The sequence below is a fragment of the Agelaius phoeniceus genome, chromosome 5 (assembly GCF_051311805.1).
Source record: "Agelaius phoeniceus isolate bAgePho1 chromosome 5, bAgePho1.hap1, whole genome shotgun sequence".
NCBI lineage: Eukaryota > Metazoa > Chordata > Aves > Passeriformes > Icteridae > Agelaius > Agelaius phoeniceus.
The window spans coordinates 73,364,336-73,385,368 of record NC_135269.1 but is presented as its reverse complement, the minus strand read 5'-3'; the positions used below and the strand labels follow the sequence as shown (position 1 = coordinate 73,385,368).

The following is a 21,033-nucleotide window of genomic DNA, read 5'->3' as shown; positions in this document are numbered from 1 at the left end:
AGCCCCTTTCCATGGGGAAATTCCTGCTGATTCCCCCCTGAGCTGCCCTGGCCCAGCCTGAGGCCGTTCCCTCTGCTCCTGTCCCTGTTCCCTGGCGCACAGCCCGACCCCCCCGGCTGTGCCCTCCTGGCAGGGACTTGTGCAGAGCCACAAGGGCCCCCTGAGCCTCCTTTGCTCCAGGCTCAGCCCCTGCCCAGCTCCCTCAGCCCCTCCTGGGCCTCCAGCCCCTTCCCAGCTCCATTCCCTGGACACTCCAGCCCCTCCAGGGCTCTCCAGAGCTGCCCCCAGGATTCCGGGTGGGAAAATCCTGATGTGTAAAAGAAACTCAGTTTTTCCTCTGATCCATGTCCTGCTTCTGTGAATGCTTCACTTGAAGACTCACTCTGGAAGTTTCACCATGAAGGACTGAGAGATTTAAAGTCTAATGAGAAGATTGGGGTCTTCAGCTTTTTGCAAAGCCCTGCTCTGGTGACTGGAAGGCAGAGCCCCCTCAGTGTCATTCCTGGGGGGAAAATGGGCTTTCAGGAGCACAATGTCCAGGCTGTCCTGTAGCTGAGGGCATGCAGAGTGCGACCAGCAGAGGATCAGGCACAGGGACATTTTTGGATGCTGGAAAAAGCCAAAGGAATGGATGGAGAGAGTTCTGTGTGCGGAAATGGGGATGTGGGTTAGGTTAAAAACAGCCTTGTGATCCTGGGTATGGAATCACATGGTGCTGCTGGATCATCTGGGAATGTGGCACAGGGACACAGCCCAGCCCAGGGGCTGCGTGTGCAGAGCGTGGGAGCCAGGGCTGGCACTGCCCAGGATGTGACCAGAGGGAGCTGTGTCCCCTGTGTCCCTGGGAATGAAAGCCATTGCCTGCTGTTTGTGTTAATGGCTGCAGAGGGACTGGGGCCAAGGCCTGCAGGGACAGCACCCAGGGAATGGCTCCCAGTGCCAGAGGGCAGGCAGGGATGGGATCTTGGCAATGAGGAATTCCTGGCTGGGCTGGGATTGCCAGAGCAGCTGGGGCTGCCCCTGCATCCCTGGCAGTGCCCCAGGCCAGGCTGGACACTGGGGCTGGAGCAGCCTGGGACAGTGGGAGGTGTCCCTGCCATGGCAGGGGTGGCACTGCAGGGCTCTGGGGTCCTTTCCCACCCAACCCATTCCAGGATTCCGTGAATTCTGTACCTGGTGCTGTGGCCAGAACAGGACTGTGAAGGGTTGTTGAGGAGCTGAGGTGAGATGGTGAAGGGCAGAATTGGAAGAGGAAGTGTTAAGCAAGAGGAAGAGCCCTGGAAGAGTCTCCTAGGAGTGGTCTGAACTTGCTTTGGTGTAATGCACAGCTTTTCCAAAATTTCAGGTATTAGGAAAGCAAAGTAGAAAAATATCATTAATAGTACTCATATAGAGAAAAATCAGAATAACAAAAGGGCAAACTAGGGTTGGGGTAGGAGTGCATGGAAATGGGGGATTCAAAGTGCAGTGCCCCAAGAACGACCCTGAGGGGCTGGAGCATGTCAAGGGAATGGAGCTGGGAAGGGTCTGGAGCCCCAGGAGGGGCTGAGGGAGCTGGGCAGGGGCTGAGCCTGGAGCAAAGGAGGCTCAGGGGGCCCCTGTGGCTCTGCACAAGTCCCTGCCAGGAGGGCACAGCCGGGGGGGGTCGGGCTGTGCTGCAGGGAACAGGGACAGGAGCAGAGGGAGCGGCCTCAGGCTGGGCCAGGGCAGCTCAGGGGGGATTTGGGGGAAAGCACTGGATGGGCTGGAGTGCTCATCCCTGGAAGTGTTCAGAAAATGTGTGGAGGTGGCACCTGAGGGCACGGGGTGGCAGTGGATGGGGTTGATGGTGGGACTCAGTGGTCTCAGAGGTCTTCTCCAACCTCAGCAATGCTGTGGTCATGCACAGTGGGTGTGGAGCAGTAACCGGTGCTTTCCTGCCCCCAGCCAGTCGTGTCCCATCACCATGTTCTGGAAGTTTGATTTGAACACAACGTCACACGTGGACAAGCTGCTGGACAAGGAGGATGTGACCCTGGAGGAGCTGATGGACGAGGATGACGTCCTGCAGGAATGCAAGGCCCAGAACCGGCGGCTGCTGGACTTCCTGTGCCAGCAGCACTGCATGGAGCAGCTGGTCACCCTCATCACCCACGAGCCCCCCGTGGACATGGACGAGAAGGTCCGATTCAAGTAGGTATTGGATCCCTGCTCCCCGGGACATGCCAGCCAGGGATCCTGGGGCTGAAAACAGAGATTCCACCTGGGCTCCATTGTGACCCCTCCTCAGGGGGAGGGAGGCTTTGAGCTCTGGGGATCTTCCAGCTTTGGAGGTTTGGAGGGAATTGGTTTGGTTTTGATGGTTTGACGTTGAGTTGGTCTCCAAAAAAATTCGTATTTCAAGTAATGTCTCCAAAAAAAACATAGCTCAAGTAATGTCTCAAATAATCAAATCTGAAATAATGTAAAAAAAATAGTCCTATCTCAAATAAAGTCTCAAAAAATCTGCTGTTCCCTCAAAATCCAAAGCCCCCTGAATAGGTTTTTATAGGAAAGGGAAGCACAAGAGGTAGAAATCTCTGAACTCAGTGGGTTTCCAATCCCACAGAACAAAGTGAGCTGGAAAATGAATACAATCTGGGGTATTTTCAGTGTGCTGCATGTCCAGATTCTGCTGATTTTAGGAATCACAGCTCTGGGCAGGCCCTGCCTCTGCTCAGACCACACTGAGCTCCTCACAGGGGTTTTCTCTTCACCAGAGTTGTGTTTATGTATTTTTAACCCAATGTATACTCAAAAATATTGACATTTGGGTTTGGGGAGTTTGTTTTCTTTTGTGAAGTTTATATAAAAATAAAAGGCTGCTCTGACTATAAATAAATGAAACTGAGCAGGTTTTTCCTGGTGGGGATGGATCAGGGCTGGGGTTGGTGGAAAGCCACAGAAGTGCCATGTTCAGGTGTGGTTTTGGGTAAGAGTTGATAATGATGTGGGGTGGCTGTTCCCAGGTGAGTGAATGCCCGGGAGTATGTGGGATAATAACTTGGAATATCCTGTGCCTGCTGTGCAAGGATCCTGCTCTGAAGGGTGAATTTTGGACCCACCTGCGGAGCTGCGTCAGCCCTGGGGCCAGCAGCTGAAGGACCTGGAGCAAGTCCAAGGAGCTGCTCCAGGGCTGGAGCCCCTCTGCTCTGGAGCCAGCCTGGGAGAGCTGGGAATGCTCCCCTGGAGAAGGGAAGGGTCCAGGGAGGCTTCCCAGCACATTCCAGGGCCTGGAGGGGCTCCAGAAGAGCTGCAGAGGGACTGGGGACAAGACCTGCAGGGACAGCACCCAGGGAATGGCTCCCAGTGCCAGAGGGCAGCCAGGGATGGGATCTTGGCAATGAGGAATTCCTGGCTGGGCTGGGATTGCCAGAGCAGCTGGGGCTGCCCCTGCATCCCTGGCAGTGCCCAAGGCCAGGCTGGACACTGGGGCTGGAGCAGCCTGGGACAGTGGGAGGTGGCCCTGCCATGGCAGGGGTGGCACTGCAGGGGCTCTGGGGTCCCTTCCCCACCCAAACCATTCCATGATTCCCTGGCTGTTACCATGCAGGTGAAGAATGAGGGAAGGGGGGCACAAGGACAGAGGTTTCAAGAAGGAAATTTCTGCTGGGCCACCAAGGGCTGATGTTCATGGAGCATTTTCTTGGCAGCTCTTGGGACTCCCAGGCAGAGCAGACCCAGAAGCGTCTCCAAAGCCTGGAGAGGGGAAGGAGGGTTTGAGCTCATTAGAAACCAGGGAAGCTTTTGGGATAAATAAAGGCTGAGCAGGAAGAATGGACTCTGTGTAAATCCAGATGGAATCCCACTTTGGCTCTTCAGGAAAGGTTTTAAATTTGGTGAAGTGGAACAGGGAGAAACTTGATAGCTTTGGAAGGATCTGGGGCTGGGGATGCATGGAGAGGGGATCATCCAAGGGCTTTATTCCTGGAACAGTGGGATGGAGGTTCATAAAGTCCAGAGGGGAATTTGCAAAGAGGAAAATCCCCAATAAATCCCCATCCAAGCAGAACTGGTGGAATGAAAGGAGGCTGGAGCAGGAAAGGAGAGTGTGAATCTTGGATCTGCCAATGAGCTGCTGAGCCCAGGGGTGAGGGAAGCTCGGCTTGCCAGGGTCAGAGGGGGAGCTCGGGTGAGGTGAGGTCCCTGCAGCTGGAAACCTCCAGGGCTGGGATGTGGTGTCACAGCGGGAATGGTGAGGGGTTGGATCAGACCTGGGGCTGTGAGAGCTGCAGGAGCAGAACCTGCTGAGACAGGGAGAGCTCCCATTTCTCTCCTGTCCATGGGATGTGTTTCCCAGGGAGGCTCCACACACAGATCTTTAGGAGCTGTGGATGTTCTGTGCATGGAATGAGGCAGGAAAAGGAGAAAAGAATCGTGGTGTCCCTTCGGGGGTGTAAGGGATGGAAGGGCTGGAAGGTCCCTCTGTGGTGGTGACAGTGACATCCTCAGCCTCAGCTCCTTGGGCAGAGCCAAGCCTGGAACAGCAGCAGCAGGGCCTGAGGGGCTTTTGGAACCTCCAGGGCTGGAGCTGCAGGAACAGGAGGAGGCTGCTGGGGAAGGGAATGGTGCAGGGAAAGGGTCAGAGCTCCCAGCTGGCCTGGAAGTGGCTTGTCTTAGTGGCTTGTAGGGAATGCAGAGATTGGGAAAGAGCCTGGTGTAGAAACCTGGCATGGTCACAAGTCACTAATAACCCATTGTGGGAAAAGTGCCCTCACCAGAGGGAATCAGTCATGGAATGGCTGGGTGGGAAGGGCCTCAGAGCCCCTCCAGTGCCAGCCCTGCCATGGCAGGGACACCTCCCACTGTCCCAGGCTGCTCCAGCCCCAGTGTCCAGCCTGGTCTGGGGCACTGCCAGGGATGCAGGGGCAGCCCCAGCTGCTCTGGGCACCTGTGCCAGGGCCTGCCCACCCTGCCAGGCAGGAATTCCTTCACTTCCTTTGTGGAGGGCAGATCTCCAGAGAGTTCCCATCTCACCCCTGGTGGCTCTGGGTGTGTCCCTGCAGGTATCCCAACACGGCCTGCGAGCTGCTGACCTCGGACGTGCCGCAGATCAACGACAAACTGGGTGGGGACGAGACCCTGCTCAACATCCTCTACGACTTCCTGGACCACGAGCCCCCCCTGAACCCCCTCCTCGCCAGCTTCTTCAGCAAGACCATCGGGAACCTCATTGCACGGAAAACAGAACAGGTGGGGATGGGTCTGTCCCGATCAGGGAATTCCCGTGCTGTGCCCTTGCTGTGAGCTCGTGGTACTCCTGGACTTGGGTTCAAGGTTGGAGGTGAAATGGGGTCTCTGGAAAGTTCTCAGAATTCCTCAGTGCAGGGACATGCTGGTGTGGACAGACTCTTCCCAGAGTTTTGGGTTGGGATCTGCCACGGCTGGGATATCCCCATGGCACAGCTAAAGCTTCACTTTTCGTGCCAAGGCATTTTGAGGATCATCAGAGTCATCTCAATCCATAAACAAGGCCTCAGGCTCATCCTTGTGGAAGGGGTGCTGAGGCATGGGCTGAACAGGGATTCAGGAATACTCACATCCCAGTAAATACCAAGGTTGTAAATGCTGTCTGGTAGGGAGCTTGAGAGGAAAGGAAAATCCTCCAGCTTCACTTATTTCCATGGCATTGGGTTTCTCTGTGGCACAGAGGGGAGAAAAGTTGGCTGAAAAGATCTGATTTGGTGTTGCCTTGGAATAAGAATTATTCCCTTGTTCCCTGGAGAGTTCCCAGCCCAAGGTCGGTGGTTGAGACACAAAGGAGAAGCTGTGAGGGAGTTGTGAGGGAGTTGAGGTGGATCTGTGAGGGAGTTGTGGGGGAATTGTGGGGGATTTCTGAGGGAGCTGTGGGGGATTTGTGAGGGAGCTGTGTATCCTGCTGGCAGCTGATGCAGGCTCCTGTTTCCACAGGTGATCTCATTTTTGAGGAAAAAGGACAAGTTCCTGAGCCTGGTGCTAAAGCACATCGACACCTCTGCCATGATGGACCTGCTGCTGCGCCTCATCAGCTGCGTGGAGCCCACGGCGCTGCGCCAGGACGTGCTCAACGTGAGGGCCTTCCCCTCCCAGCCCCTGTCCCTGCCTGCCTCGGGACAGGTGGGGTCTGTGCGTGTTTGATCCCAGGAGCAGATCCACCCCTCAGGCAGCTCCTGTACCCTGGGCTGGGGTCACTCCTTGGGGTTCCTCAGCCCCGTTGTGGCTCCAGGGCAGCAGCCTGGGCCACTCCTGGCAGCAAAGGGGTTCCCACTCATTTTTCATGGAGCAACCTCTCTTTAGTCCAGCTGGAGAGCTTGGAGAAAGGGAAACTGTGTTTTCCCAGTGTTCAGAAATTCAGACATTGATTGGGACAGTAATTAGTGTAATTCCTTACCATGTTCAAGGAATCATAGAGTCAAGGAATCCTGGAATGGTTGGGGTTAGAGAGGACCCTAAAGCCCCTCCAGTGCCACCGCTGCCATGGCGGGGATATCTTCCACTGTCCCAGGCTCAGGAGCAGAGGGGCTCCAGACTCATCCCTGGAAATGTTTTTCCTTGTAATGGAACTTTACTCATTTCCCAGGCAGCTGAGTTTGGGCATTGTTGGGATGAGTCTGGGGGATGTCACACATGCAGCAGTTTTCCTGGAGCAGGAGTGGGATGTGAATGGAAATGGGTAGAGATGAGGGGCTGAGCCTGCCTGTGGGGCTGGGAGGGAGGAGTGGAAGGGAGCCTTTGGAGAGGATGTTCCTGGTTTGCCTGGGCCAGAAAGGGGGATAGGGAATGGTTTGCATGGAGAACAGGAAGTTGTGGAGCAAGGTGAAGGTGCAGTGACAACTGTTCCAACATCTGGCAGGAGGTGGAATTGCTGGGTGTGAGCAGCAGGAAGAACAGGAGCTGCTGGGAGAATGTGGTGGGGTTCTGCCACCGCTGCTCAGATGAGGCTGTTTGTTCCTGGAGCATTCCATGTTTTCCAGAGGGGCCTGCGTGTTAGTTCCATGGCAGGATGCAAATCCAAATCCATCCCCATCCATGCTGATGCAGATCTGAATCCATCCCTGTCTCTGCCTCAGGGATGGGATTGGAGAGGGAAGGAAGGGCTTCCCCTTCCTGCAGAGTTTCCCAGAGCCCCTCTTGTTCTGAGTTCTCGGGCATCCATGGAGGATTTTCTCTGCTGCTCTTTTCCTTGCAGTGGCTGAATGAAGCCAGGATTATCCAGAGACTCGTGGAGCTGATCCATTCGAGCCAGGATGAGGATGTGAGTGGCACCAGGGCTGGGATTTGGGGGGCTGGGCCCTGCAGGGTCCAGGAGATTTCGTTTGCCTTGTCCCATGACCTGTGGAGGAGCCACTGGGGATGGCCTTGGCATGTCCCATCTTCTGCTCAGCACCAGATGAGGGGAATTGGAGTGGTTTCACCTGCTTTTGACTTATTTTACGTCAAATTTCTTGGTTCTGCTGCCTCAGTTCATCTCAGTCCTACAGACAGTGGGGATTTCCCTTGGGATTAGGGAAGAACCTGCTGTTCCTGGAAGATCCTTTAAAATCAGCCACTTTATGCCATTTTCATATCTTTCTAGCCCTAAGTAGGAATTCAGTTGTAAAGCCCAGAAAATGCAGTTCTCTGAGCCCAGTTCCCTCAGCTCATCCCAGGCAAATTTCCCTCTGTGAGGGGAAAACTGGGAACATCCCCATGGATTGGATTTGTGTTGGAGCAGATGCTGAGGTACAGCAGCTCCAGAGAGGCTTTGCCTGATGGCCAGAAGCGGAGGATGAATTCCTCAAATGCCCCTGGAAAGCCTTTTAAATCCCAGGAATTAAATGGTGAAGGGTTTTCTCAAGCAGGAAAGCTGAGCAGTGGGAGGAAGGATGGGATGTTTGTATTGCAGATGTGCAGATTAGAGGATTGAGGAGAGAAAAAGGAATCCTCACCCCTGAGCTCCTGAACTGCTCTTGATGGTCACGTTTGGGCCAATCTCCTTTGAGTGCAAAGCCTGTTGATGCTGCTGCTCCAGGAGTGTCCAGCCCTGAGTAACTCCAGGGGGAGCAGGAGTGGGGTTGATCCCAGCCAGAGCATTCCCAGCCTGGCCAGGCTTGGCCCTCCCAACGCTGACGCTGCTCCTGTCCTGTTTCCAGAGGCAATCCAACGCTTCCCAGACCCTGTGTGACATCATCAGGCTGAGCAGAGACCAGAGCACTCAGCTCCAGGATGTCCCGGAGCCAGATCCACTTCTCACAGCACTGGAATCGTGAGTACTGAGGGCACTGGGCGTGCTGGGGGCACTGGGTGCACTGGGAGTGGCTCCTGCATCGCTCTGCCGGGAGCAGACAGAGCAGGGATGTTCCTTTGGAGCTGGAGCAGCTCTGAATGGCCTCTTCAGTGTTTGGGGGTTGGGGCTCTGTCCAGAGGCAGGAGAGGGGGTCAGGGAGCCCAAAGCTCCCAGCCTGGTCCACGCTGAGGCAAAAACCCAAGGAATTCCAGCCTGGGGAAGGGAGGGTTGTGTGAAGGGACCTCACAGCACCTTCAGGGCCTGAAGGGATCTCAAAGGAATCCCAGGACCTTTAAGGAGGGCTGTGATTCCCTGCAGAGGCAGGGGTGATGGCCATGGATGACATGGTACTTACAGACTTTTTTTGGTAGTTTTAGGCTTTCTTTGTAGTTTTGGAGAGGGCTGTGGGACCCTGCACTTCCAGGAACCATTTCCATAATTCCTGCTCAAAATAAAGGAGCATTTTGGGCAAAGGGGTTCTCTTACTCCTCTTCCCTTTCTGCTGAAGGTCACAAAGCTCATTACCCTTCCTGGCCAATTTTCCCAGCATTGCAGTGACCTTTGGGTTTTGGATAACTTCTATCATCCCTGAGTCAGGAATGAATGATCAGCATGATGGAGGTGGGATCAGGGAATCAGCCCCAAATCCAGGTTCAGGAGCTGCTGGCTGGGTGCAATAAAGGGAATTTGGTCCATTACAGAAAATTGCCTCCTTTTCCTGCCTCTGCCTCCCCTGCTCTGCTGACAGAGGGTATTTAGATGCTCCTTATCAAATAATCCTCCCTCATGAATTATTCAGCTGTTTTTACATTTTTGTCTCATATTTTATTTATACCCATGGAAAGGAGACTTTTTGGAACATTAGAAAATAGTCAGGATAGGGCTGTGAACTCCAGGGATGCTGGGTTTGGCTGGATGTGGGACTGGGGAAAGCAGGGAAAGGGAAGGGACTTCCTGAGGGCTGGATTTTGGGGAGCTGTCCCTGAGGGACAGAGCTGGGATGTGGAGGGGAGCAGGAGCTGCAGGAACTGGAGCAACAACTGACAAAACCAGAGGACAGTCTCAAGCTGTGCCAAGGGAAATTCAGGCTGGAGAGCAGGAAAAAGCTTTTCCAGCAAGGGGGATCAAGTTCTGCAATGGCTGCCCGGGGAAGGTGGTGCAGTCCCCATCCCTGGGTGTGTTTGACAAGCCTGGATGTGGCACTGGCGGCCAGGGGCTGGGCTGGACTCCATGGCCTTGAAGGTCTGTCCCAACCCAGTGATGGTGTGAGCTGGGGAGCAGGGCCGGCCTCAGCCTCCTGTTCCTGCCACCCGTCATTCCTTGGTGTGGCACAGAGCTGTGGGAAGAGTGGGATCTTCCCTGTGCCTTCAGTGGCTGCCCAGACAGCGCCTGGGCGGGCGCAGCAGCGCAGCCCCGTGTGAGTGAGCCCTGTGTCCCCAGGCAGGAGTGCGTGGAGCAGCTCCTCAGGAACATGTTCGACGGGGAGCAGAGCGAGACCTGCATCGTCAACGGAACCCAGGTGCTCCTGACGCTGCTGGAAACGCGGCGCTCCGGGTGAGCCGCCACCGCCGCCACTGCCGGCATCGCTGGGATCGCTGGGATTGCTGGGATTGCCAGGGTCACTGGGATCACTGGGATTGCTGGGATCGCTGGGATCGCCAGGGTCACTGGGATTGCCAGGGTCACTGGGATTGCCAGGGTCACTGGAATTGCTGGGATTGCCAGGGTCACTGGGATTGCTGGGATCGCTGGGATTGCTGGGATTGCCAGGGTCACTGGGATTGCCAGGGTCACTGGGATCGCTGGGATTGCCAGGGTCACTGGGATTGCTGGGATTGCCAGGGTCACTGGGATCACTGGGATTGCTGGGATTGCTGGGATTGCCAGGGTCACTGGGATTGCCAGGGTCAACACGATTGCCAGGATCACTGGGATTGCTGGGATTGCCAGGGTCACCGGGATCACTGGGATTGCCAGGATCACTGGGATTGCTGGGATTGCTGGGATTGCCAGGGTCACTGGGATCACCGGGATTGCCGGGATTACCAGGATCGCTGGGATCTCCAGGGTCACTGGTATCACTGGGATTGCCAGGATCATTGGGATTACCGGGATCACTGGGGTCACTGGGATCCCTGGGATTACCGGGCTCACTGGGATCACTGGCATTGCTGGGATCACTGGGACCGCCAGGATTACTGGGATCACTGGGGTTTCTGGGATCACCGGGATCACTGGGATTACTGGGATCACCGGGGTTTCTGGGATTACCAGGATCACTGGGATTACTGGGATCACCAGGATTACTGGGGCTCCAGGCTGTGCTGGGGGCACAAAGGGAAAGGCACTGCCCAGACACAGGGAATGGCTTCGGGCTGGAAGATGGGAGTCTTAGATGGGCTACTGGGAGGGAATTCCTGGCTGGGAGGGTGGGCAGGCCCTGCTGCCCCTGCATCCCTGGCAGTGTCCAAGGCCAGGCTGGACATTGGGGCTGGGAGCAGCCTGGGACAGTGGGAGGAACAAACGTTTGTTAGGTAGCTCTTGCTGAGCCATTTTCTTTGGAAGTGTTTGGGAATTTGGAACTCCAGGAAGCACTTTGGGAATATGGTTTGCCAGCTCTGCTGGGAGGTTATTTCTGGTCAGCTCCTCCTGAGCTCGGCACAGGTTTGGTTGTGTGAGCAGCACCTGGGAAATTATACCAATATTAACTAATACAGTATAATAAATAATAGAAATAACTAATATAATAGGGTCAATACTGTGCAGGTATGGGAATGTGTTCAGGAGCTGAATATTATTATTTTTCATCCTCATTTTTGAAAACTACTGACATAGCCAGTGTGACTGGAGGCTCTTTAACAAAATCTGCACCTCTGGATACTGGGGGCAGTTCTGGGTCCCAGAAGAAGGAAGATGGAATGCAGGAAGTGTAGAAGGAAAATGGTTTTAGTGGAATTGCTGATTAAACCCCAGGTTGGGCACTGATTTAATATCATAAAGTCCCAGAATCCCAGGACAGACTGGGCTGGGAGGGACCTTGAGGACCCTGGTATCACTTGGTTGTTCAGAGTGGGAAGAGGGAATGGTGAGTGACTCGGAGTGAATCCTGGTGTTCCCTCAGAGTGGAAGGCCTGATGGACTCGTACACTCAGGGATTCGAGAGGTCTTACACTGTCAACAGCAGCATCTTACACGGCATCGAGCCCCGGCTCAAGGACTTCCACCAGCTGCTGCTGTGCCCGCCCAAGGTACCGCCCGCACTCCCGGGCTCCAGACAGCTCCAGCCTGGACACGGGGCCAGGGAGGGGAAACCCACACCAAATCCTGTAACTCAGGCCTGCAGGGATGAGCAGCAGGAGTCTGAGAGTTGTGTTCAGGGAAATCTTTGGGACGGGGGGATTGAGGGGAGATGGGAAGGGATGGAGAGGAAGAAACTTTCAGTGGATACTTGGATTTTAATCTTCTGATTTGGAAGTTAAATCTCCCAGTGGCCCCAGAACCATCCTCTTGGGAAGGTGGTTTAGGTTTCCCTGCTGAGAACATTCCTGAAATGGGTGGGTTCTGTTAAATCTGGGAATTCCAGAACAGCTGGGGTTGTTAGGGATCATCCAGTGCTACTCCATGCAGGGCAGGGTCACCTGGAGCAGGTGACACACAGGGACACGTCCAGCTGGGATTGGGATGTCTGCAGAACTGGGCAATGAGGCTTTCCCTGGGCAGTGCAGGGTTCCAGGGCTCTGTCCCCTCCGTGGGAAGCTCTTGCCCCTGGTGAGGTGGAATTCCCACGGCTGGATTTACGGCCCGGTAGAAGCCTGGTGCAGGTGTGCTGTGGGAACATTGTCCTGCCCTGACTGCCCTCCCTGCCCTCAGAAACCGGCGATCCTGACCACGCTGGGGGTGCTGGAGGAGCCGCTGGGGAACGCGCGGCTGCACGGCTCGCGGCTGATCGCGGCGCTGCTGCACGCCAACACGCCCAGCATCAACCACGAGCTCTGCCGGCTCGGCACCATGGACTTGTTACTTGTGAGTGTCCGGGGGCGCCAGGGATGGGACCTGGAGCCCTTCTGGGCAGGGCTTGTGCGGGGGGCCATGTCGTGGCGTTCCCCTTACCTGCTCCAGTGAGGAGCAGATCCCTGGAAGAGCTTTTGGGATCTGAATCCGGCTGTTTGGGGTTTGGACTGAGCCTCACACTTCCAATTCCATGTCCGTTCAGTGGAGAAGGTGGGAAACAGTCTGTGCTGTGCGTGTGAGCTCCTGGAATGATGAGAGATTAATTTTCTCCCCGGATCCCTAAGGCTGGAAAAAGCCTTCTGGAACCTGGGCTGCCTTAAGAGAATTGATTCCACCCTTAGCAGTGGTTTAGTTCCTGTTTTTCCTAGGCTTCATTGAGCCCCAGCAGAGTTAAGTTGTTTAATTCAGTGTGTCTGTGCTGTGAGTGCTGTGTGAGAGGATTCCTAAGTGCTCCATTTACTGGGAATATTCACTGATTTCCCAGCAGACTGAGTGCCCTGGGAATGCAGAGCCCAGCCTGCACTGGGTGCTGGCATGTAGCAGGAAAACCGTTTGAGTGGAATTGCTTGATCAAACAACAGCTTGGGCAACAATTTAATACCCCAGAGTCCCGGAATCCTGGGATGGGTTGAATTGGGAAGATTCCTAAAGATCCCTGATATCATTAAAACCAGGAAGATTTATCCTGAGTAAACTCTTCCATCTCTCGTTTCTCCTGCAGGATTTATTTTTTAAATACACGTGGAATAACTTTTTGCATTTCCAAGTGGAGCTGTCCATAGCAGCCATCCTGTCCCACTCGGTGCAGGAGGGGAAGCCCAGCCCGGGGGAGCCGGGCAGCAAAGAGGAGGCTCCGAGCGGGAGCGCGGCCCCGGAGCCCGCGGAGCCCGCGGAGCGCACACAGCCCCCTGCCGGAGCCACCGAGAACGTCATGGTCACCCACGTGAGAGCTGGGCTGGGGCTGGGGCCGCGGGGTGCCTGGGGTGGGCTGGGGTCACCGGGGATCTCTGGGATGGGCTGGGGTCACCAGGGATTTCTGGGATGGGCTGGGGTCACCAGGGATCTCTGGGATCAGATTGGGATCACCAGGGTCCTTGTGGTGGGGCTGGGGTCACCAGGGCATCTCTGGGGTGGGCTGGGGTCACCAGGGATCTCTGGGATGGGCTGGGGTCACCAGGGATCCTTGGTCTGGGGCTGGGGTCACCAGAGCATCTCTGGGATGGGCTGGGGTCAGCAGGGATCTCTGGGGTGGGCTGGGGTCACCAGGGATCTTTGGTCTGGGGCTGGGGTCACCAGGGATCTCTGGGATGGGCTGAGGTCAGCAGGGATCTTTGGGATGGGCTGGGGTCAGCAAGGTCCCTGGGGTGGGCTGGGTCACCAGGGATCTCTGGGATGGGCTGTTCCAGAGCAGGCACTTGTCTCAATGTAGATTTTTTTTTAAAATTATTATTTATTTTTATATGTAATTTTTAGTGGTTTTTTTTTATAATTTATTGCCTTTAAAAATTGTTTTTATTACTTATTATCAAATTTTCGTGGGCTTTATTATTATCTGTTTTTAGTGGGTTTTATTATTATTTATTATGATTTGTAGTGGGTTTTATTATTATTTTTATCTATTTTTAGTGGGCTTTGTTATTATCATTTGTAGTGGTTCTCATGGAGCTGTGGTGGCTTTTGTGCCTTTATTTGCAGCATCCCATTAAAACTCCCCTCATTTAATGACCCTGTGAATCCCTTGGTATTTATTAAAATTAACTCCATTTATTATTCAAATTCCATTTTTTAAAGTAAAATTTACTACAAATTTTGGACAAAAAGCTAACCAAGACCATTCCAGCTGTGAGTGGCCAGGCCTCAGTGTGGTGGCTGGAAAATGCCAGCAGTGCTTTAGTTCCTGCTGCTGGGGATGCTCCAGGTGTTGCTGCTGTGCTGGGATCCTCTGGGGAATAACCAGGAAGGAACTGGGCTCTTGGGCAGGGGAAGGTTTGAGCTCCTGAGGAGCAGCCAGGGAAGGAGCAGGAGGATCCACAGTTCTCCTTTGGAAAATCCTGAATATCCTCCCGTTTTCCCCACAGCTGTTCCAGAAGTGCTGCCTGGTGCAGAGGATATTGGACGCCTGGGAAGCCAATGACAAAATCCAGTAAGGAATTGCTGGCCTGGGGCTGCACACTGACTTGGGAATATTCTTGGAGAATTTCCATTTGAATGGTGTCCAAACAGACTTGGATTTTCGTTGGGATTTGGAACTGGGGTGGTTTGCATGCTGACAAGCCAAATTCCCAAATAGACAGAAGGCATGATTGGTTTTATGGATGTTTCCAGCACCCCATCCCAAACACTCGGTCTTCTGCTTTCCTGCTTTCTCAGGGAATCCCATGGAATATTCACTTTTTAAACTTTTTTGTTTGTTTGTTTCAAGTGCACAATTTTATTCTTCCCGGAGTAGAAAACTGTTGGAAGTTAGGGTGGCCAAGCATTTGTGGCCTGGATTTCCTATTTTAGCTTTATAAACCCCTTGTGCTGATTGGGCTGATAAGAACTTAATATTCTAAAAGAACTAAAACATTCAAGTGGAAATATTCCAGAGGCTTCAGTTTCCGTGTCCAGCTCAGTGTTTGGTCCTCCCTCTCTATTTTGAGCTCCTGGTGGCTTCCAAGGCCTTTGGAGTCCCACTGGAGTTGTTTAGGCCATAATTGGTGGATTGAGATCTGGATTACATTTTTTTTTTGTTGCTGTGATTTGGGGTTTTGGGTTTTTGGTTCTTTTTACAGCCTCTTGTCCACATAAGGAATTTTGCTGGGCATTTCCTTGCCCAGTTCTGTAGGACCAAAAATATCCCTGGGTGCTGCTTGGGAATTTTCCTGATTAAACCAGAAAGGAGCCAGAGCTCATCCCTTCTTCCTGCCAGAGTTCCAGCCACCACCACACTGGAAAGAATCTGAGTGGAAGGAAAAAACAGGGATTTAAGCAGAGGAATCTCAGCTGGGGCTTTGGGAAGGTGGAGTTTCCTTGGCTGCTCTCAGTGGGCAGATGGAGAGCGGCAGGGACCGACCCTGGATCCCTGGCAGTGCCCAAGGCCAGGCTGGACACTGGCAGGGCTGGCACTGCAGGGTCCCTTCCCACCCAAACCATTCCCTGGGCTGGCTTGGAGCACGGCTTCACTCTGCAGGAGAGGAAGCAGTGAGGAGCCAGAGCAGGGACTCGAGGCTGCTCGGGCTCTGTGTTGGGAACTGGTTTTATCCCAGGGGCAATCCCATGCTTGGATGGGAATATCTTCTGTTCTGGAGGAGTCACTGCTGCAATCCCAGTCCCACCCTGGAGCTCTGCCAGTAGCTGTGCTGTAGACCCTTAACTTTGGGTGTTATCTTCCCTGGGAATTGCAATCAGATTTATTCCTGCATCTTTTCCGTGTTTAGCTCCTTGTTTAGATCCTCTCCCATGTTACCTGGGCAGGAGGAGGGATCAGGAGGGAACAGGGCAAAATGAAGGAAGGTCCCTGTGCTGGGGCCGAGCTCAGCCCATCCTGCCAGAGCAGGGCTGATCCCTGTGTGGGGCTGAAATTCTGTGGGCATTGGGGTAGGAATGCTGTGGCCATTGTGGCTGGAATTCTGTGGGCATTGGGGCAGGAATGCTGTGGCCATTGTGGCTGGAATTCTGTGGCCATTGGGGCAGGAATGCTGTGGCCATTGTGGCTGGAATTCTGTGGCCAGTGGGGCAGGAATGCTGTGGCCATTGTGGCTGGAATTCTGTGGCCAGTGGGGCAGGAATGCTGTGGCCATTGTGGCTGGAATTCTGTGGGCATTGGGGTAGGAATGCTGTGGCCATTGTGGCTGGAATTCTGTGGCCAGTGGAGCAGGAATGCTGGGGCTATTCCCAGGGCTTTGTCCTGGCTCTGTGGTTATCCTGGCTCCATGGGCATCCCATCCTGGCTCCATGGGTGTCTCGGCTCCTTGGGTATCTCAGTTCCATGGGTGCCCTGGCTCCGTGGGTGTCCCAGTTCCATGGGTACCCGAGTGCCGTGGCTATCCTGGCTCCGTGGATATTGCAGTTCCGTGGGTATCCCGGTTCCATGGGTGTCCTGGCTCTCTGGGTATCCTGGCTCCGAGGGTGTCCCGGCTCCAAGGGTATCCCGGTTCCGTGGGTGTCCTGGCTCTGTGGGTGTCCTGGCTCTGTGGGTATCCTGGTTCCATGGGTATCCCAGTTCCGAGGGTATCCCGGTTCCATGGGTGTCCTGGCTCTGTGGGTATCCTGGCCCCGAGGGTGTCCCGGCTCCGAGGGTAGCGGCTGCTCTCTGTTCCAGGGCAGAGGGCGGCAGGAGGAGAGGGAACATGGGGCACCTGACCCGCATCGCCAACGCCGTGGTGCACAACATGGAGAAGGGGCCCATGCAGGCCCAGATCAGTGACTTCATCAAAGGTACTGCCTGCTGCTCCTGCTCCTCCTCCTGCTCCTCCTGCTCCTCCTGCTCCTCCTCCTCCTCCTCCTCCTCCTCCTTCTCCTTCACTTTTCACTGCTCTCCAGGGAAAAATAACCCTTGGGAGCTCCTGGGAGGGCTCACTGCAGGTATTTCCTCAAGATCCTTTCCCATTGGAAAGTGTTCCCAGGGAAATCCCACAATATGCCATCATTTAAAGTATGGTGAGACCCCATTTGGCTGCTCCTGGTTTTCACACAGTGAGGTTAAGATTGGACAGTGGGAGGTGTCCCTGTCATGGCAGGGGTGGCACTGGGTGGGCTTTGAGGTCCCTTCCCACCCAACCCATTCCATGATTCCATGACTCTCTGAGGAAGGAGACATGAGGTTGTGTCCCCAGATGTGCTCATCAGGGATATTCCCATTGCCAGACTGTGTCCATCCTGCCCTCACTGGATCCACTTGAAAAACTGGTTTTGTCCCATGGCTTTGGGTGGGAGGAAGGAAGATTTTCCATTTTCCACATTTTCCATCCCCACTGCTCAGCCCCTGCCAGGCTGGGAGGGGGTACAGGTGGGCAGTTACAATCTGGGGGCACAATCTTCTGCTCTTTTCTCCTTTTATTATTTTTCCATTTCCCTGCCTCAACCCTCAAGTTCTGCTCACCTTTGTGCTCCCAGTTGTGCTGGGCTGGGAGAGATGGGAGGGGAGGGCACCCCCAAGGTGAGAGAAGCTGTGAGTCCTCAGCCCGGGTGAGTCCCCAGGGAGTTCAGCTGGCTCAGAACTCCCATGGTTTCTGTGTCCTTTTGTTCCAGAGTTGCCTGAGGACTGCAGGGGCAGGTGGGAGAGTTTTGTGGAGGAGACGCTGACGGAGACAAACCGGAGAAACACGGTGGATTTGGTGAGTTGGTCACTCCAGTGCCTGCTGGGCTTCCCCTCACAGAAGAAAGGGATATTCCTGTTGTTTCTCATTTTCCTTCTTTTGCTGAAGAACGCTTCAAGGCAGAGTAGAAAGCATTTCCATAAACATGTTTCATAACAGTCCTTCAGCAGAGCTGATCTGTGGTGCTGAGCTGGTCCCTGGGATTCCTTGGGGCAGCACCTGCCTGGGCAGGAGTTTGGGCTTTGGTGGAACTGAAACATTGGAGCTTTTCCAGCTTTCCCTGGTTCCCTGACTGGTTTGTGCTTTCCCAGGTGAGCACCCACCACCTGCATTCCTCCAGCGAGGATGAGGACATTGAAAGTGCTTTTCCAAATGAGCTCACTCTCCAGCAGGTGAGTTGGGATCATCTGCACTAATTCTGGGAAACTCGCTGCTCCAGTTGCCTTTGGTCCATCCTGGTGTGGAGCAGCTTCCTGAACTCTGCTCCCAGTCTGTGTTCAGTTCCTTTGGGCTTTCCCAGAGCAGTTCCATGGCCTGGGATCCACCTGGGAGCAGGGCAGGAGGCATCAGGATGGGAATGCCAGAGCTCTGTGTGACCCTGCTCTGGGAGGGGGTCAGAGTGTGGATTTCACACTCTTCCCTGGGATTTTAGTGTTTTCCTGGAGGAGCTCCACTGACTTTTTCTGGAGTGTCTCTGAACACCCTACTGATGGATTTTTTGGGATCCCTTCCCAGGCCTTCTCTGAGTACCAGATCCAGCAGATGACAGCCAATTTCGTGGATCAGTTTGGCTTCAATGACGAGGAGTTTGCAGACCAGGATGACAACATCAAGTGAGTCTGGGGGTGTTTGGTGGCAGCACCGAGTGAGTCTGGGGGTGATTGGCATTTCAGCCTCTTTGCATCCCATCCTCCCTCTGCTTCAGGTTTACAAATGAGCCTTGTTATCCCTCCTCAGGTTGTAAACAGCTCCTTGTTTTCCAGGAGCCCAGCCCGATCTCCAGAGCCAGGTGGAGAAGCAAGGAAAAGTATTCTTTCATTTCAAAGAGGGATATTTGAAATAAAGCAGGCAACTGTTGTCCAGCCCTGGTCTGGAATGAGTTTAAAGACAAAGCATGAGAGCCAACTCTGGGCAGTTAAACAGATCTTTTCCAAGGCATTAAATCCTTTAGGAAGGAGGAGTGAAGGGACAATGCTCTGATGGAATCCATGGAAAATGCAGCCATTTTCCCCCTCCTGAGGAAGGGAGCAGGGGTGATCAGGAGCAGTGGCATTTCAGGGAGACAGGGAAGGGGATTCAGTGTTACACAACTTGCTGAATCCAGAGCTTGGAATTCGCTGCTTTTACAGAATTCATTCAATCCCATTTAAGCTGCAGCTCATCCTCTCTCCTTAGAAATGTACCTAGCACAGTGGCCATAACAGTCCTGAAATTGGGACCAATTATGGAAAGAGCAGTGCTCCAGGGGATCCCAGTGCTCCTGCGTTTGTCTCCATCCCAGGAATTCCTTAGGATCCAAGGCAGCACTTCTGCCCTTCCCATCCAGGGTTTTTCCTGAGCCTCAGAGATGTCAGAAATTTGATAAGCCCAAAAAGTTCTAGAATAGAATCAGAATTGAAACAAACAGAAATTATTCTGTTCTACACATAATTATTTTAAAATAAAATAAATAAAAGACTTTTCACTGCTAGCAAATACAGCCCCATGTGAGTGAGGGGCAGGGAGGAGTTAAATCCCTGTGGAGCTGCCCCAGGGACTTTGTGCCAGGTGTAAAATGAACATGAAACTGAAAAACATCTGCCTGGCATGTTGTAGCTCTGTTTGTGATTGGAAAAGGAGAATGTCCTGCAAAACCAGGAATATTCTGGGGGTGGTGCTTCCTGCCAGCTGTTTCCAGGTGGTGGACACTGGGCTGGAAGTGAATTGGAATATTTAAGGACTATCAGTCATGTGTCAATGTCCCTGCAATTGCAGGAGTGTTGAACAGGAGAGTCTTTCAAAGAAAATGACACTGGAAAAGCTGAGCTCTTCCTGAATCCAAACTCTGGGAATTGGGAATTTCTGGGCTTGCAGCACCCTCTGCTGTTCCCACCAGGGGCTCCCCTGCCTTGGACTGGGAATTGGGTCATCCGGGGATATTCACATCCTGGGATATTCACAGAACAGCACACCTTGGGATTTGAGACTGAGATTCACAGAATCCCAGGATCCCTGAGGCTGGAAAAGCCCTCCCAGCCCATCCAGTCCAAGCTGTGCCCAATGCCCATCTTGTCCCCAGCCCAGAGTCCTGAGTGCCACCTCCGGGAATTCCTGGGACACCAACAGGGATGGGCACTCCAAATTTCCCCTGCCAAGGCCTGAGCCCCTTTCCATGGGGAAATTCCTGCTGATTCCACCCTGAGGCTGCCCTGGCCCAGCCTGAGGCCGTTCCCTCTGCTCCTGTCCCTGTTCCCTGGAGCACAGCCCGACCCCCCCAGCTGTGCCCCAGGAATCCCCTCCAGTGCCCCCCCTGCCATGGGCAGGGAATGTTCTAGGCTGGAATAACCCTTCCCTCGTTGAGGGTACACCATGGGCAGGAGTGGCTGTGCAGGGATCCCAGCCCAGGAGTGGCTCTGGCCCTGCTGCTGTCCCTCTGGGAAGCACGGGCCACTCCTGAGGCTCTTCCCTCCCTCCTCCCTCCCAGCGCTCCCTTCGACCGCATCGCCGAGATCAACTTCAACATCGATGCCGACGACGACAGCGTGAGTGGGGCTCTGGGCTGGGGCTGGGGTCAGGGTGCTGCTGCAAAGGTGCTGCTTGCATGCTGACAGCAAAGCTTTGGGGGCTTTGGGCAATGCACAGGGGCCTGAGAGAGCTGGGCACTGCTGGCCCCTCAGGGCTTCCTGCCAGGGAATGTTCCCTCTGAGGCAGCACCCCTGGCACAGAGTCCCTGGCAGGGACACCTCCCACTGTCCCAGGCTGCTCCAGCCCCAGTGTCCAGCCTGGCCTTGGGCACTGCCAGGGATGCAGGGGCAGCCCCAGCTGCTCTGGCAATTCCAGCCCAGCCAGGAATTCCTCATTGCCAAGATCCCATCCCTGCCTGCCCTCTGGCACTGGGAGCCATTCCCTGGGTGCTGTCCCTGCAGGCCTTGGCCCCAGTCCCTCCACAGCTCTCCTGGAGCCTCTTCAGGCCCTGAAAAGGGCTCTGAGATATCTCTGGATTCCTCTCCTGTCCAGGTGAACACCCCCAGCTCTCACAGCTTTAGGTCATCTTTCCAGACACAGATTAGGGAAGCATAGGCAGAGATAGATTTCTCATGGATTTAAACATTGCCAGGCTGTTCCTGGCCTTTACTGGTTTATTGCCCCAAAGCAAAGCAGCACCTGGACTGTGGTGGTCCCAGGTGATCCCAGCTCCTGAGCAAAGCTGGATTTGGTCAGCCCTGAGACCTGGGCTTAAAGCAGTGTCTCCAGAGAACC

At 54.3% G+C, this 21,033-nt stretch overlaps 1 protein-coding gene across 3 annotated transcripts in view; it reads left to right on the top strand.

The window, feature by feature from the left end:
* Positions 1-21,033, top strand: part of PPP6R2 (protein phosphatase 6 regulatory subunit 2) — a 68,513-nt gene that overhangs the window by 28,238 nt on the left and 19,242 nt on the right. For 2 of the 3 annotated variants that reach the window (XM_054631172.2, XM_077179343.1), the window contains exons 3-17: positions 1,927-2,172; positions 5,025-5,211; positions 5,929-6,066; positions 7,187-7,252; positions 8,130-8,242; positions 9,704-9,817; positions 11,385-11,511; positions 12,134-12,286; positions 12,996-13,217; positions 14,353-14,417; positions 16,578-16,693; positions 17,507-17,592; positions 17,886-17,966; positions 18,310-18,407; positions 20,258-20,315. In XM_054631172.2, coding sequence (XP_054487147.2) covers positions 1,946-2,172; positions 5,025-5,211; positions 5,929-6,066; positions 7,187-7,252; positions 8,130-8,242; positions 9,704-9,817; positions 11,385-11,511; positions 12,134-12,286; positions 12,996-13,217; positions 14,353-14,417; positions 16,578-16,693; positions 17,507-17,592; positions 17,886-17,966; positions 18,310-18,407; positions 20,258-20,315 — 1,851 coding nt within the window. In that variant the 5' untranslated portion in view covers positions 1,927-1,945. The remainder of the gene's footprint in view (positions 1-1,926; positions 2,173-5,024; positions 5,212-5,928; positions 6,067-7,186; positions 7,253-8,129; positions 8,243-9,703; positions 9,818-11,384; positions 11,512-12,133; positions 12,287-12,995; positions 13,218-14,352; positions 14,418-16,577; positions 16,694-17,506; positions 17,593-17,885; positions 17,967-18,309; positions 18,408-20,257; positions 20,316-21,033) is intronic. The other variant, XM_077179344.1, reaches the window with a different exon arrangement.